Here is an 18,035-nt window from a genome sequence, read left to right on the forward strand (position 1 = left end):
AACCTCACAGCCTGTCCTTGTGACCCTCCTCAAGACCCACCCCAGTGATGCTTCTCATGACCCTCCCCTCTTTGGGGACAAAGTATTGAAATACACAATCTCTGAAGGGAACATTGCACATTAGATCACTGGGCCACTGAACTGCATCCTGAGGGGCCTGCCTTTGCACTGTGGTAAACTGCAGACATGTTCATGAATCTGGTACCATTCTTTGTCAGTAAGAGTACTGTGCTAGTAAGCAAAACCTCACTGAGAACAAAGCATGCTTCGATGAGGCTACAACATCGCCTGGGTCTAAATGTGACAGGCAAGCAGCTCCCAGATTTCATACAGCCAGCCGCTTTCCTGGGCAGTTGCCCAGATACGGGCAAGAGAGTCTTAAATACCATTCAACCTTTACATCTGAGGTAGCTTGAATGCAATTAGCCCCACAGACCCTTAGGAGTGACACTTTTAGGTGTGGCTGATTGGAGGAGGTGTGGCCTTGTTAGAGGAGGTCTATCACTGTGGGGGTGAGCTTTGGGGTCAACCATGCTCAAGCTCTGACCAGTGTCTGACACAACTGTCAACTAGCCCCAGTTAAACATTTTACCTTTATAAGAATTGCCTTGGTCCTGGTATCTCTCCACAGCAATGGAACCCAAACTACAACATCCTGTTTTCAATCAATCAGAAGGTGACAGAAACTTGATGGTCCTGAGAACCTCTGATAGTGTCATTGTCTCAGATGGGAAAGGGTCAGTAAAAAGACAGGAAAAGCTTGCCTGGCCTTCAGTTGGTAGCTTGGCAGCTAGCAGAGGAATCTGGAGAGAGGAACAAGGAAGGAGGCCTAGTCTAGATGACTAGGAGGAATCCCACTGGACCGAAATCACCTCAATAATAAGCAAGGCCTGGCAGGTGAAAAGGTTTCGGTGTTGATAAGACAGGTTGCCAGTGCTGATGAGACAGCCCGATTCTCCCTGACAAAGGAAGCATTGTAGTCAACAGAGGAGAGAACCCCAAACCGTGAAGCTGAGAAATCGTCCTGGCCCACACTCATTCCCTGCACAGGAAGCTTGAAAACAAGATCAATAGGAAACTTTACCTCAGTTAAACGTGACTACAACTTTCAATATGGCCTCAGAGAACACAAGGTAATAATCTCATGATGACTTTCCCACAGACGATGAGACCGTCCCAGACTGGGCAGGGAAGCAGAACCAACAGTCACCTGGGTTGGGGAATGTATTCCCATGCTTCCCGGGTTGGTCCCCACCTTGTGCATTCAGTGATTCCAATCGTCCGGGCTCCCCAGTAGCTAGGTCCATAGTTGTGCATAGCACCACATCTACTTCAATCTAATACTTAAAAAATGTTGTGCCAGGGAAATGTTAGTGATCCCCCAAACACACAGGAGCCAATCTGATGCAACTCACGGCAGGATCTTTATTCTATTCAAGCTAGCTCGCCCCGCCCCCTAAGGCACCACCTTCATGCAAGATGGTTTTGGTGGTGGGGGAGCCCCGAATGTCTATGGGGCAAGGCTTTATAGTAAGCAGCAAGCAGGGAATACATGTGCAAGCATCTACTAAAGCTCCTGTGCCCTTTAACATAATTGGCTGGTGCTGGGAGTCATATCATAAACGTAACTTCTGCTCCCCTCTGCGTTGGTGGTCGTTAGGCAAGGGGTGGGCTTGTAACCTGGGGTGCAGGTTTGTTGGGGGAATAACCAGGAGACACTGGTCTTGTTGGGGGTGTAACCTGGAACTCTTGTTAGGGATTAGCCTAGAAACTAGAGCTAAGCTCAGGTTCTATTGGGGGTGGGGGGCAACTTGGAAACTAATGCTAGATACCATCCTGTTAGTCTCCCTAAGTTTAAACATAGGTCAGGTACTCTAAAATGGAGCCTGAATTTAAAAGCTTTGGCATCTCAAAAGCATAGCTAAAGGAATTATAAGAAGCAAAGACAGAACGTCATCACATTAAAATTAGACCTTAAGGAAGTGGGTAAGCCACAGAGGCAAGCTTTCAATACCTGTGAACTGACAGAGCTCAAAGGAAATACTGGGGATAAAGACCTGTTTCAGAAATAAAACAGACCATGAGCAAACAGACTTCGCAAGAGACCAGAGCAAAACCATCACAGTGAGTGTTGATTCATAGCTCTACATCTCCCTCTTGCAAGTCTTGTCAGGTTTCAGTGAAATAAGCACTAGCACCACATGTTCCTTTGTGGAGGTTTGGAGAATCCGTTCCCTTTTAGCCTAGGCCAGTCATTCCTTAGCTGGAGTCGGTCACCATCCTTTTACTGTTTTTGTGGCATTCAGACTTGAGCCTAGGGTCTTACGCACACTAGGCAGGTTCTTTTCCATGAGCTGTTTCCAGCGCCTATTTTATTTTATTTTATTTTATTTTGTTTTGTTTTGTTTTAGAATCTCACTGAGTGGCGTTGCAGGATATTTGATCACACTTCCATCATACCCCGAGATTGTGGTATTTACTGGAAAAACCTATTTCTAGTTGTGGTGTGGCTCAGCCTTAGCACACACCTTTAATCTCTCTGGCTGGAAAAACAGACATACCCTTAGTATATATCTTTAATCCCAAATGATGAAGGTAAAGTCAGTTTGAAGAAGGAAGCACCCATGTTTGAAAGTGAGTTCCAAGACAGCCAGGGCTATACAGAGAAACCCTGTCTGGGGGGTGGGGGGAGGAAGGAAACAAAGAAAGAAAGAAAAGAAAGGAAGGAAGAGAAAAAGAGAGAGAAAGAGAAAGAAAGAAAGATGTTTAATTGAGTAGCATACAAAGTGACGAATCAGAGAAAGATTTGATGGAATAGGACATCTCAACTCTCCAGAGACCAGAGAGGAAGGAGAGGCTACTTAAGGGAGAACAGCACAGAGAAAAAAAGGAAGGGAGGCAGTAAGTTACAGAGACTGAAAACATTCTAGACCTGGGTAAGATTGTGCCGAGGCTAGAGGCTTCCAGGACTAAGCCTAGGTTAGCAGATGGAGGCAGTGAGTCTCTGAGAGGACAATTGATTCATGTGAGTTTATGTTACTTTTATAAAGTTGCCCATGTTGTCATAGCCCAGGCAGGCCTTACACTTAATACCTTTTTCTTTCAGGCTCTGAGTGGCTGGGAGTGCAAGAGTGTGGCTCTATGTGGCTCTATGTGGCACAATCCACACAGGGCTCATCTACTTAGAATAGTGTCTTGTGTGTGCAGGTACATGTGCAGAGATAGAGGCCAGAGTTTGATACCAGATGTCTTCCTCAGTTGCTCCCTGCCTTTGTCTTGAATCAGAACCTCTCACTGAAACTCACCAATTGGGCAAAACTAGTTGGCCGGCTAACTCCAGGTTTTCTCCTGTGTTTGCTTTCGTGGGTTAGGATTATAAGCATATACCACCATGCCCAGCTTTTTACATGCAGGTACTTTACCCACTGTCTCGCCACCAAGGCCTTTTGTACTGTTGACTGAACCCAGGTCCTCATACATGCTAATGCACTCTACTAAGCTACACCCTTTCTCCCTCTCCTATTTAAATGTTTTATTTATCTCTTATTTTATGTGTGTATGTGTGTGCTGTGTGAGTTTATGTGCCCTGCTTGTGTGCAAGATCCTGTGGAACAGAGGATGCCATTGGGTCCCTTAGAACTAGAGTTACAGACAGTTGTGAACTACCATGTTGATACTGGCTATCAGACTCAGGTCCTTTGGAAGAGCCAGTGCTCTTAGCCACCGCTGAGCCTCCTTCCCTAATTTTAAAATCAGTTGTTAACTCCCATTCCATCTGTAACTTTACTCCCTGGACATCAGGCACCATTATCTGTTATCTTCATAGGGCTCAGTAATGAACAAGGCATGCCTGCTCGCTGGTTTTTTGTTTGTTTTGTTTTATTTTTTCTGTGTTCTGGGGACTCTGACAAGCAGAGATAAGTGTCAGGTACCAAGGTAAAGGCATAAAGATAAGAGAAGAAATACAGTGATTTGAAGATGATTTAAATTATACATTTAGAAAATTCAAGAATCTACATATAGATAACTATTAGGATTAAAAACTATTTTTTAAAATGAAGTAAGTTTGAAAGGTATACACACACACACATATATATATATTTTTTCTAACCCATATATATATGTGTGTGTGTGTGTGTGTGTGTATGGATTAGAAAAACCACTAATTGTCAATAGTATCAGAATACATTAGATCTTAGGAATAAGTCCAGCTGAAAATACACTGGAGTTCCACACTAGGCTGTGAGACAGCACTGAAAATAAGGATCTAAGAGATGATGATAGCTCAGTGCTAGAGCTATGCCTTGCGTACCCAAGTCTCTACCTTCAATTCTCAGTCTCACACAAAATGAGATATCCTCACATGAACAGAGAGCTTAAGAGCTACTTCTCAAATTTATCAGTTGAACACAAACTACTGTGACTCTGTGGTTAAGACTAAAAAGGTAGTTTTCAAAGTGCATATGAAAATGCTTTGGCCAAAATAGCTGGAAAGGAGTGGCTGTTGGAAGTGTTTTACTGAGTCTCAAACTTTGAAATGACTGTTGCTAGGCAGTGTGGTGCTGATAGAACTGTATTCTCAGTAGAGAATTCAGAAGGAAGTCCTAGCCATCTGGTAAACTGATTTTTTAATAAAGATACCAAGGTAATTCAGCAGGGAAGGCGTCTTTTCAACAAAGATACACACAGTAGTAACTAGGTAACAGACGATGCACACATCATCACCCGGGTGCCCTTCACCTCGCATACAGACATTCAAGAGTTTGTAAATGCCAGGCCCAACAGAACATTCCGGCAGCCCCAACAGGGATTACACTTGTGAGCCCGAGGCAGGGAGATCACAAGTTCAGTGGCCTGCTTGCACTGTGTCCTAGGACTCCCTCACCACCTATAAAAGAGAACTGAAAGTTCTAGAAGCAAATAGAGGATCTTGTGGACCATCTTAGTTAGGGTTTCTATTGCAGTGATAAAAACATTACCCAACACAGCTCAGGAAAGAAAGGGCTCACAGTCCATCACTGAAGGATGCCAGGGCAGGTATGCGTCTGTGTTGTTGCATAAAAGGAGTATGTGCAAAAATAGATTCCTTGGAGTAAGTAGATTTTTTGGCATGTGGTGACCAAAAATAACAAAGCTGGTGTAAACTTATTCTCTTACCTGGCAACAAAGAGTTAATGTGGGATTTGGAAGAAAAGACCTTTGTGGTCTCTTGGGAAGAGATTTAAGTAGACATGACCCCATCAGGAAAGATGTGACATTTCAAAAGGTGTTGGTTCAGGTTCCTCGTGCCTGGGTCTGGTCTTTGAAAAACTAGGCTGGCAGTTGCAGTGACTGTGGCTCCTGGGAGTGCTGCTCTTTTAGATCTGAACATTGAGAGCCCGTGATTTCAATGAGCGGCAGCTAAACTCTAAAGAGGAAGAGAATGTCTTTTTCCTTTGACATCTGCAGATGTCTCACCTGAAGGCTTTAGAAGCTTCAGGCGGTAGCAGCAAAGAGCAGGCAGCTTTCCCAGCCTGGGGGCGAGAGAGTTAATATAAACATCCAGGGAAGGGCCTAGGAAACTGGTAGGTGCCTGGTGCCACTAGGGTGAATGACACTGCCTTTTATCTTCACATGGTTTAGGGAACATCCTCTATGACTTAGAGTAATGGGGGGAGCGCACGGAAACCACATGCTGGTTCAGGCCAAAGTGGCAGCTCTGCCTAGCTTGGCTACTAAACAGCTTAGCATCTGGCCACTCCTTGCTCTCTGCCTTCCAGGAGATGGGAGTGCGTGCTGGCTGAGATCTCTAGCTAAAATGCTGTCATCTTCCTGGGACCGTTTCTGCTTTGCTTGTCTGCACAGCAGGTATGATGACCTCCTTGTCAAATCTCCAAAGCCTACAGTGCAGGCTGGTTGTCAGCATTGATGCAGGAATCCGGTATAAGTCCTGGAAGACTGCCAAGGAGAAGGCCTGAGCGTCTGAGCAAAGCTAAGGAGACTACTGTGGAGACCACGCACGGTGGAGCCGGGAGCTCAGGCTTGCTGCATGTGTGTAGGTATGTGGATTGTAAGTGTCCACGGATGTCAACAAACTCACTTTTACTTACCTATTCCAAGTGCTACCTCGGTGCAGGTCTTTTATTTCCCCAAATGCTATGTTAGAGTTTTCCAGACTTGATGGGTCGCTGCCTGTTCTTGTAGAGCCCTCCTTCCTTGCTCTGTGCCGATTGGCTGAACATTAATGGCAGTGTGGAAAGTCCTGTTGAACCTCATTGCTTTGTGCCAACAGCAGACACAGCAGAAGAAGCGAGGGCCTCCAGGTTCAGTAGTCAACTTTGGAGAGCGTACACATTTTAACAATACTCACCAGGTACCTGTGTGCCCCCATTTTCAATTCATTTTTACCCAAACCTTCTGACCTGAGGGTGTAACATGATTTCCTGAGCCCTGTTGAAGACCTCATGTCTTGTACGATTGCCCTTGTCTTAAATTTTTCCCTTTGGTTTTGTTATAGGGAACCCACCAGAGAAGACCACTCAGACACAATTTATAGTCAACTGAAAGTCTTTATTCCAGAGAGATGGGACTTCACTCTGATATTTGGGATCTAAGTGTGTTGCTCAGTTAAGCTAAGGGGCTTTTAAAGGCAAGAATCTCATCCTGTTATCTCATTTAGGAGTTGAAGGGAGGAGTTTTGCACAAGCAAGCAATTTAACAGAAGATAAGTTACTGGGGTATCTTGACTTGGAGTTCCTAGACTAAAGCTGGGTAGTTTTCCAAAGGGCTTTCCACCAAGGAGATCAAACTAGTCAAGCCTAACTGGCCTCAACAAGAATACAAGATGGAGGAGTCTCTGCACTGTCTATCCCTGTCACCGTTTCCAGAAGCTGTTCTGTCTCCTCGGTTCTGTGTGATGGCTAGTTTGTGTTTTACGTTTAAGTCACTATGTTTTAAGAGATTGTACTGGCTGGTTTTGTGTCAACTTGACACAGCTGGAGTTATCACAGAAAAAGGAGCTTCAGTTAAAGAAATGCCTCCATGAGATCCAACTGTAAGGCATTTTCTCAATTAGTGATCAAGGGGGGAAAGGTCCCTTGTGGGTGGGACCATCTCTGGGCTGGTAATCTTGGTTCTATAAGAGAGCAGGCTGAGCAAGCCAGGGGAGGCAAGCCAGTAAAGAACATCCCTTCATGGCCTCTGCATCAGCTCCTGCTCCCTGACCTGCTTGAGTTCCAGTCCTGACTTCTTTGGTGATGATCAGCAACATGGAAGTGTAAGCCGAATAAACCCTTTCCTCCCCAATTTGCTTCTTGGTCACGATGTTTGTGCAGGAATAGAAACCCTAAGACAAGAGATCTTGTTAAATGCCTCTAACTTGTATGCCCCACTTGCCCAAGGACTGATAACTTCCTGGGATGCTGAGGGCTGTTCATAGAAGATAACAAGCCACATGTTTTCACTTCTGCACACAAGCATGGCTGCACTAATTGCACAGGATATGTGCTTGATCACACATAGGCAGGAAGTACATCAGGGGGTATGCTTGCCCCTGATTGGATGAAGGTAGGAAGTCCTTAGCCTTGTGGGTTTTCTCTTTATAAGACTCTGTCTAATGTAACTCGGTGCCATACTCTGGGAATCCTGGGTATAGACCTGGCCAGTATTTAATAAGGCCTGCTTCAAATTTGACTGAAAACGGTGCTAGGTCTTATTCTCATATGGGGGGGGGGGAGGTTAACATCTGTAGATCGTGGAGGAAATAGCACTCGCTGTCGCCAGTCTCAAAGTCAGTCAGTCTCCTTGGTGGTTTCACTTACCATACAATTTAGAAAACAGCCTTTCTATGAAACCTCCCTCAACACCCCACTTGATTTGTGTCTTCTGACTCCAGGTAAGACTCTGCAGCCCATATAGGTGATGTTTGCTTTTTTTTTTTCTCTCTTTCTTAGAGGAGCTATGTGTTATCAGCCTGTATTCATTCAAAAAAGCTTTATTCATACATGGAGAAACAGGTCAGAAAGCTTTGTTTATGGGAGAGCAGGCTATGGGTTGAGGTCCCTCTGACTCCGTCCTACTGTTTTATCCTGCCTGGATTACACTGCATTGGCTCTGGGGTTCCTATTCCTGGAGATACCTCTTCCTAAACCAAAGCTTTGCAAGTCTTCTTGACTCCCTTGGAGTGAAATCCATAGTTACTGTGGAACAGTAAAACTGAAACAAAAATTCTTTTCTCCTTCCTCTTCCTCCTCCTCCTAAGCAAAGAGGTTGCTTTGAAGACAGTGTGTAGCAGAGGATGATCTTGGACTCCGTGTCCCTACCTCTTCCTCTCATATGCTGGCATCCTAGGCTTGTATTGCCACCCTTAGTTATTGGGGGTTGGATTTAGGACTTTGTGTGCTAGGCAAGCATGCTACTAACTGAGCTGCATCCCTAGCCCCTAAACACCTAATTTCAAATAAAATAAATGAATGAAAAGACTACTTCTAATATAAGCTCAAGATTCTCTATCATGCTTATTTGGGGGCTTGGGGGTGTGTCGGGGGTGGTCAGACACTTTGAAACACTGAGTCTAGTTCATTTCTGGTAATATCAACCCTTGTACCCTTCAGGGCTGGGAGGGGTTAATTCAGAACAAACAAAGCATTAACTGTGTGCATGTTATGCTAGTAATAAATGATATGCGGGCTGGCGAGATGGCTCAGTGGGTAAGAGCACCAACTGCTCTTCCAAAGGTTCAGAGTTCAAATCCCAGCAACCACATGGTGGCTCACAACCATCCATAACGAGATCTGACTCCCTCTTCTGGAGTGTCTGAAGACAGCTACAATGTACTTACATATAATAAATAAATAAGTCTTTAAAAAAAATAAATGATATGCTTTACTGTTTCCAGTTTCCAGTACATAGTACAAGTGTATCTCTATAATATATAATATAAAAGGATTCTTAGCTGTCCCTCCTGTCCCCTATCAGTTCCCTGAGTCAAGGCAGAGGGCTCCAAGTTTAGTCTACCTCTCCCTCTCCAAGACCTTTGTCTTTATAATCTCTATGTTGCCCACCAATTTCCTCTTCTAAGGGTATCGCTGTCTTAGGTACTTTTCTATTGCTGTAGCAAAGCATGATGACCAAGACAACTTATAAAAGAAAGCATTTGAGGCTCACAATTCCAGAAGGTGGTAGTGTCTGCGACCATCATGGCAGGGAGCATGGCAGCAGGGATTGTGTGGAGCAGTGGTACAGAGTTTACATCTGATCTACAAGCACAAGACAGACACTGAGAACCATATGGGGGTTTTCTTTTGCTGTTCTTGTTAGTTTGACACAGGGTACCTCTACCTGGAACTCGCTGTCCCTTGAACTCACCAAAAAGACCAGCCTGAGCCGGGCGTGGTGGCGCACGCGTTTAGTCCCAGCACTCGGGAGGCAGAGGCAGGTGGATTTCTGAGTTCAAGGCCAGTCTGGTCTACAAAGTGAGTTCCAGGACAGCCAGGGCTATACAGAGAAACCCTGTCTCGAGAAAAAAAAAACAAAAAACAAAAAAACCAGACTGGCCTCAAATGGTCAGCAATCTACTTGCCTCTACCTCTCAAGTGCTGTATTAAATGTGTATGCCACTATGTCCAGCTTTGGTGTGGGATTTTCAAACCACAAAGCTCATCCCTAGTAATATATCTTCTCTAAGGCTATACCTACTAATCCTTCCTTAACAGCTCCAACCAACCGAGGACCAAGTATTCAAATATATGGACCTATGAGAGCCATTCTCACTCAAACCACCATAGATGCCCTTAGAATCATTGGCTATCTACCTACCTCTAACCTACCACCATATTCTCAGTTTGACGAATCACCTGGTATTTCTGAAAAGGCTCACCCAAAGGAAGGTAGTATGAGTTGCGGATGGGCTGAAGTCTTGGTAGAACACCTTCAGCCCACCATCTGTACAGCTCTCCTTTGTAGCAGATCTCTTTATCTCGAGGTTCCATTGTCCATGTCTACAGGGGACAACCACTTTCACAACTGAATCCTATTTCCTCCCACCCTTCTGCTCAGGTCTCTTGCCAGAAAGATTTTGCAGGCAGGAAGAAGGGACTAGGCTGCTCTTCCAGATTTGATGAAAGGCCTCTTGAAATCTATATCTGCAGAGCTGTTTTTTGTTTTGCTTTGTGGGAGCCAGGGTCTCCTGCACCAGGCAATCAATCACTCTGTCACGGAACCGTATCCTCCTGTTCAGGGCTGTTCTGGCTTTCTATAGACCTACTCCATGGCACTTTTGCCCAGCACATCAGACATGCTAAGGTGAAGGCCACACATGATGGCACATGCCTGTAATCCTAGAACTTTAGAAGCTGAAGCTAGACAATGGCCACAAGTTAAAGGCCAGGCTGGGTTACAATAGTGAATTCTAGGCCGGCCAGTGATACTTGGCTAGCTGTTGTCTCTAAAAAAACAAAAGAAAGCAAAACACAACAAAGAAGAGCTCAGGAAGTCTCAAGAGCTCAGAAGTAGCAGTTCTGGGGTATGTAGTTCTGCAGTGTTCTCACTGTTTTTCTTTTTTTTTAATTATTTTTTAAGACTTATTTATTTTATATATATGAGTACACAGTAGCTTGTCTTTCAGACACACCAGAAGAGGGCATTGGATCCCATTACAGATGGTTGTGAGCCAGCATGTGGTTGCTGGGAATTGAACTCAGGACCTCTGGAAGAACAGTCAGTGCTCTTACCAGCTGAGCCATCTCCCCAGCCCCCTCACTGTTTTTTAGAGATCCCAGAAATCTCCCATGGTCCTTTGGGTCTCAGGCCTTCCCAGATAAGCATCACAGTTTGGGGCTATTCACAGCTGGGGAGGAAAGCAGAGAGAGGACATATAGGGGGCTTCCTGGCCAGCTCAGCAGGGCATCAGGGTCCAGATGTGAGCATTGCAGGGTATTTGAACAGGGTGTTTGGGAGGGAGAGCAAAAGAACACAGAAAGAGAGGAAGGAGGCAGTTTCATTGGGACAGTTGTACAGAGACTAGTTGCAGAGAGAACAAGCCAGACACAGATGAAGACAGAACGAGCCAGTGAATGAGGAGACACAAGATTAGAACAGATTGCCAAAATTAGTATGAGGTCAAGCAGAACCATTCAGGAAAGGCCAAGGAAGAGAAACCAGATCAAATCAGTCAGCTTGGAAAGGAGTTTGTGAGCCAGAACTGCTGGGTTGAACAGGCAGTTAGAGTTCAGAAAGAACAAGAAAGGGTGAGCTTATTCACCAAGAAGTCTCAGAAGCTGAAAACATTCTAAGTCCAGATATATGGAGGCCAGAAGCTTCCAGGACCAGGCCTAGGTCAGCAGATTGAGACCATAATCCTTCCAGACAACAGTTGGATAGGCAAATAAAAAGTACTTTTACATCTGTGACTGGAGTGGTAAAGCAAAAGACCATATTCTACCAAGCATCTGGAAATTTACAGGGAAGGCTAATAGGCAGAGCTACTTGTTGCAGAAAACACCATCCTTGTGGAAAAGGATGCCCCAGTAGTGACTACACATCTCCATCATGATGACTGTCGTATCAGTCATCTCTGTTGCTTGTGTTTGATAGGACCAAAGTTTTTCAACCAGAAGATAGAGACAATGCTAAGACATTCTCTACAAAAGATCTGGCTTCACTCATTGTGTTTGAAGGAGATTTGGAGAGTGGAGTTCTCTGAGGATAATGGGATAGTCTTCCTGGTACTTGTAGGATTTTACTGATTTGTCCAGAGACTCTGTGGGAAGAGTTTCCGAATTCATTGGGTCTTAGGATCAAACTCTGAGTGACAGGACAGGCAGCCAGAGTCCACCCCTGTGCTCGGGTCTATTTTCAGTTTCCATCAGAATCCTTCCAAGGATTTCAGAGTATTTCTGCCCCCAGTATTTCCCAGTATGAAGTAAAGACTCTATTAGGCAATAAAAACACTCATAACTTACTGATGATTATCATAACCCTGTTAGCAAATAAATACATAGATGTCTATCAACCATAGTTAACACCTCATAACATTCCAGTTACCGATGGGATGTGTACGTAAATGTTCCCCCACCCCACCCGCAAAAAAAAAACCCTAAAACCTAGGATCTTGGTGATGTTGTAGCCTCCCCAGTTTTTTAAATTTTACTCTAATGCCTATGCAATAAAATCCCCTAGTGGCAGAGTTTCTAGAATTTGTGCCTGTTGTAAACTGGTGAATAACTGTGTACCTAAATCTAAGGTGTGGGATTTTTCTCACCAAAGTTTTTCCTCAGAAAAGAGAAGACTGTATCATTTTTGAAGGCTGCTTTATTATCATAATTATATACCTCCTCATGTACCTTATTCAGATCAGAGTGTGTGCATGTGCATGTGTGTATACACGCATGTACGCGTGTTACAATTTGCAATTTCATTGACAGATGTGTGTATGAATGAGCCTTGACTACTACTACCACTGTTTGGAATTAGATAGACTGATCTCTCCCACTTGGTTATTTTCTTTTAAAATTATTTTAGCCATTTCTTTGCCTTTCCCTATAAAATTCAGAATAATACTTTGTATATCTGGCTGAGATTTTGCTAGAAACTGCACTCAACCTGTCTGCACTTAACCTGGTAGGAGGTGGCATCTTTACTGTGTTCCGTTTCCCGTGTAATGAACAGACCACGCTTCCACATTTATTTAGATCTTTCTTGATTTTTTTTTCAACCACATTTTCTAGTTTTCTGCTCATGAGACCTGTGTACGTTAAACAAATACATGCTTCTTTTGCTTGGAAATTCTAAGTGGTATTCTAAATTTTATGTTTAGACAATCACTGCCAGGGTATGTTAGTCTCATATCCTGAAACTTACCAAACTCAAGTTAACCTAGAAGTTATTTAAAAAGTGTACATTCTTTGATATTTTTTATGTAGACAACTGCCACTGGCAAATGGCGACATTCTTTTCCTGAGGTACAAACGAGAACGAGAATTCAATAATTACGTGTAAGAGCAAGTGTTAGATGAGCTCCAGGCATGGTGAGGCATGTGTTTGTAACCCCAGCATTTGGGAGGTAGAGGCAAAAGATTAGGAGTTCCAGGCTACACTCTGCTACTGGGGAGTTAGAGGCTAGCCTGGACTACATGAAACCCTGTCAGAGAACAGAACAGAACAGAACAGAACCAAACCAAAAGACTAGACAGTTCTTTGGCATTGTTAAACGCAATAGAGCTGCTGTGCTGTGTGGTTCAGCCATTGTTTACCTCTTTGTTGCTCTTTTGGATCTATAATCTAATCAGATCTTTGTTCTAAAGATTCATCTCTTCTCCTGGTTATAGGTGCTCTCTTGGCATAGGCCTTCCAGCTTCACCCCAGAACCCCCACGGGTGTGTGTGTGGGTGGGTGGGTGGGTGGGTGGGTGGGTGTCCTGCTTAGTTTCTCACTCTGGGTCTGACGGCGGCATGGCTCCTCCAGGACGCGTGGGGCGCTGTGGGTTCCGCGTGCCGCGGCGGCGCTCTTTCTCCGCCTCCTTGGTTGGGACAGAGGCTTTCGGGACTTCGGCAGAAAGATGGCGGCGCCCATGGACTGTCTTGAGTCCCTGGAGGGTGATGGCGACGCGGGGCGTAGGGCGTCCGGGGTAGAGGTGGCGCTTCCCTCGAACCCCACGGCTCCTGCCCCGCTGTGCCCGCACGGTGGGTCGGCGTCTGCGCTCAGCCTTGCCGGCGGCGCCAATGGCGAGGCTTGGGCTAGGTGCTCTGCGGGTTTTTCGGATTTGTGTCTGGAAGAGAAGGCTTTTTCCCACCCCCTCTTCCTTACCTTGTGTGATGCGTGAATAACACCCGGTTTCAGAAAGTGTTTGTCACTCTATTTAGTAAACCCCCAGAGAGGTCCTGGCTGCTGGAGCTTTGTCTCCAGAGCTGTTAGCATCTCTGCTTTGGGGGACAGGTTAGGGAGAAAGCCGAACGTAGAATGCACGGGGCTGAAGGCTTCTTGCTGACAAGTTCTTAGCGGAATTTAATTTGTTGAATTGATGGGGTTTTATTGTTTTGAAGTTAGAATAAACAACAAAACCCTGGAAGCCTAATTAAGTTTACTTCTTGCGGCTTTCCAACTGTAAAGCTCAGGGTTTCACTGAAAATGGTAACGGCAAACCTTGCAGTTCTCCGGGCTTTCCCCCTTGTTTTATTCGCGTTTGTTCTTTTAAGCATACTTTCGTCATGGACCCCAGCTGTTGACTATTGTAATGTAAACAGAAAGCATTTTCTTTTTGAAGAGAGCAGTTTTAAAAATTATTTCTAATATTCAAATGCATCAGTGTTGCAATGGAAGAAAATAAGATTTATCAAAGAGGATAGTACATTGAATTATAAATTATGTATAATGCCTAAATAAGTTTTATTTAAGGCAGAGAAACTTGGTGTAGACTACTGCTTGATACTTATTTTTTCTTCCTATTCTGGAACTAGGGCCTACTCTTCTCTTTGTAAAAGTGAACCAAGGGAAGGAAGAAACACGAAAGTTTTATGCCTGCTCAGCCTGTAGAGATAGAAAAGACTGTAACTTTTTTCAGTGGGAAGATGAAAAGGTACAGTAACATTTTGGCTAGTTTTACGGAGAATGAACCAGTAAACATGAAGTTTAAGCATTATATAAAAGGATTTCTTTATTTTAGTGCATTTGGTATTTTTAAAGATTTTTTTTTTCCTTTTTTTTTTTTTTTTTTTTTTTTTTTTTTTTTTTTTGAGACATTGTTTCTCAGTGTAGCCCTGGCTGTCCTGGAACTGATTCTGTAGACCAGGCTGGCCTGCCTTTGCCCCCTGAGTCCTGGAATTATAAATGTGTGCCATCACTGCCCAGCTTAATGATTAATTATGTGTATATGTGTGTGCACCTATTTATTGGTATGCACACATGAGTGCAAGTACCCATGGATATCAGAAGAGATCCTCCGATCCCCTAGAACTGCAGTTACAGTCAGTTATGAACCTCCTGATGTGGGTGTTTTAAATAGAGTTAGGTCTTAAGGTAGTGTTTGATCTCAACTACTGGGCCATCTCTCTCACCCCAAGATAAATATCTTAGGAGGGATGAAAATTTCATGCTTTGGATTTTGTTTTTAAATTCTGGGCATTAAAGTTAATACTTAACTCTGAACTTTGATACAGATGTGTTATTGTCTTAAATGAAAATTAGTTCCCTATAAGATTTGATGTGTTAGTATTGGGTAGTCAACTTACAACTTCAGTTTTGCTATTTATTAGTTTCTTTTGGTTTGTTTTTGGTTAGTTTTTGGTATCTTCCTGTGTAGCTCTGACTGTCCTGGGTCACTATGTAGACCAGGTTGAACTCAAATTCACAGAGCTCCACCTGCCTCTGCCTCCTGAGTGTGCCATTACTCCTTGCAACTTCTAGTTGGTAATGAGAATATTGAAAAACAACAGTTATTTATTTCACAAGAGTTCTAGAGATTGGGAAGTTCTAGATAAAGAGGGAGTAATATTGATGGTGTGTTCTGCCCTTCTGATAAACAAACAAACAAACAAACAAATACACAAACGTTTGTTCTGTCTTTCAGTTGTCAGAAGCTAGACTTGCTGCCCGAGAAATTCATAATCAAAAATGCCAGCCTCCTCTATCCCGGGCACAATGCATAGAAAGGTATTGGTATGATGTCTTCTTTTCCTTATTGCTTTGTCAGTGATGTTGCTTTTTAAACTTACCTTCATTTATTTTTTTTTACACTTTCCATTTTAATGATTTGCAAGTGTACAATTCACTGGTATTGATTTTATTCACAATTTGTGCAACTGTTTCTTCTGTGTTCTAAACATTTTTAATCACATCAAAAAAAATCAGAAAATTTTCACAATGAAGTAATAACTCCTTATTCTATTTACTCCAAACCTTGGTGACCTCATTGTGGCTGTGAATTTGATTATTCATATATTATTCATTATTCATATATTATTTGTTCTTTTTTTTTTCTTCGAGACAGGGTTTCTCTGTGTAGCCCTGGCTGTCCTGGAACTCACTCTGTAGACCAGGCTGGCCTTGAACTCAGAAATCCGCCTGCCTCTGCCTCCCAAGTGCTTGGATTAAGGGCGTGTGCCACCACGGCCTGGCTTTATTTGTTCTTGATATCTATGATTTTTACATTTAGTATGTTTCCAAGGTACATCCATGTTCTTTATGAGTATTCCGCCTTCATGTAGGTCTGTGTAATATATTTGTACCTTGTACCTATGGAGGCCAAAAAAGGGCATTGGATCCCATGAAACTGGAATTAAAGATTATTGTAAGCCACCACATTCATGCTCGGAATAGACCCAGGTCCACTGGAAGAGCAGTATCTGTTCTTAACGGATGAGCCATGTTTCCATCCCCCTTGTTTGTTTGTTTGTTTTTAAATCGGATATCACTATATAGCTCTGGCTGGATTTGATCTCACAATCCTTGTGTTTCTGCCTCTCAAGTGTAGCAGTACAGGTAAAATCTTTTCTAAGCTGTAAACATCTTAAAACCCAGCATTATTAAAATGTTGCTGGATGCACTAGAATCCGTAGATGTAGTTCCCTAGGAAACCGGTGACAAAAATTCATGTCTGCCCTTGCCCTTGGGCACGTTCTCCATGTGCTGGACAAAGCTGTCCAAGAAAGTGACCCCCTGACCCCCCATCAGTTTGCTGATGGCAGACAGGTTTTCATTTATGGTGCTTCCTTCTGCTCTCTGGGCGTCAGCATTCAGCACTGTGAGGCCTTATTCTGGCCACATGAAGAGGAGTTCTGGGGCATGTCTTGTCTGAGCCTAGGCGTGGTTGTGAACACCTTTAATCTCAGCACTGGGAGTCAAGGTGGCCTCGCTCTGTGAGTCTCAGGCCAGCCTGAGCTAAGTAGAGAGGGATCCTGCCTCAAACAAAGCAACAAACCCACCCCAAAGCACAGTAAGTGAATAAGTAAATAAAACCTCTTGCCTGGGCTTTCTTTAGACTTTGATGCTTGTGCTAGAGGATGCTTTTCTAAATATAACAGGATTGCCTCTTCACTTACTACTTGACTAGAGAGGTCTGTTTCCTGTATAGGAGTTCAATCAGCAATGAGAAAGATTGAGAAGGGAGTGGTGTGAGCAAGCATTTGTGTGAGGCTGGTGCTGTGCGAGATGCTTTCCCCGAGGTGACAGTCAGTCCTGCCAAGATGGCCAGCTTGGGCAGGAAGTGGCAGCTGGGAGCAGTGAAGCAACTTGAAGGTCATGCTGTTAGAGTGACTGAACTGTGACTCATGCTTTCTGCATCTCTCATTCAAAGGATCATTTTAGACGTGAAAGCAGATAGCAATTAGTGATCTATAATAATTTACTGTATGTAGACAGGAGATAAAGATATGTCAGGATGTGGTTATCGTAACTGTAGGAAACAAAATATTGATGGTTTGGGAAAGAGAAACTCATGGCCCCTGCTTCCGGCCCTGCAGCCCCTCCCCTTTGCACATGTAGGGTTTGCTCCTGACTTTTTCCCTCTGTTAATTGTGAGAGTTCAGTGAATCCCCGAAATAATGACTCAAACTTAATATGTCATGAATAAATGCCCAGCTCTGTTCCCCAACTAGCTCATATCTCAGTAATCCAGTTTATTCTAATCTAAGCATGCCACGTGGCTGGCCACCTTCTCAGTTTCATGTGACTGTCTCCTCAGAGTTTGGGGTGAGTGTCCTCATCTGACTCTTTCCCAAAATTCCTCTCTGTTTCTGTCTGTCTGTCTGTCTGTCTGTCTCTCTCTGTCTCTCTGTGTCTCTGTCTCTCTTGGAACACCCATCTCCTATTTCCTCCTTCAACTCGTTGACAATAGGCTTTTATTGACAGATGAATGCTTTTACACAGTGCAGAAGAGTTCCTGTCTATACTGGACCACTCTGTGGGTAGAAAGAAAGGTTTATTGGGGATCAATCTGCCATGGCTATTTTGGGGGTGGAGGGAGAGGGAAGAGCAAATGGTGGCAAAGCAAGAGGACTTTGTGACAACCAGCAGGACGGGGTCTTTGGGCTGATTGACCAGACCAAAGACCACATCCTTGCCTT

At 43.9% G+C, this 18,035-nt stretch overlaps 1 protein-coding gene across 5 annotated transcripts in view; it reads left to right on the top strand.

Moving 5' to 3' along the window:
• The first annotated feature begins 5,852 nt into the window (after positions 1–5,852).
• Positions 5,853–18,035, top strand: part of Zcchc4 (zinc finger, CCHC domain containing 4) — a 49,258-nt gene continuing 37,075 nt past the window's right edge. For 2 of the 5 annotated variants that reach the window (NM_001308144.1, NM_030185.3), the window contains exons 1-3: positions 13,499–13,658; positions 14,433–14,551; positions 15,542–15,624. In NM_001308144.1, the coding sequence (NP_001295073.1) occupies positions 13,535–13,658; positions 14,433–14,551; positions 15,542–15,624 (326 nt within the window). In that variant the 5' untranslated portion in view covers positions 13,499–13,534. Of the gene's footprint in view, positions 6,039–13,490; positions 13,659–14,432; positions 14,552–15,541; positions 15,625–18,035 lie in introns of those variants that run through there. The other 3 variants (XR_001784758.2, NM_001309445.1, XM_006504189.4) reach the window with 3 other exon arrangements.

The sequence above is a fragment of the Mus musculus genome, chromosome 5 (genome assembly GCF_000001635.26).
Source record: "Mus musculus strain C57BL/6J chromosome 5, GRCm38.p6 C57BL/6J".
Lineage (NCBI taxonomy): Eukaryota > Metazoa > Chordata > Mammalia > Rodentia > Muridae > Mus > Mus musculus.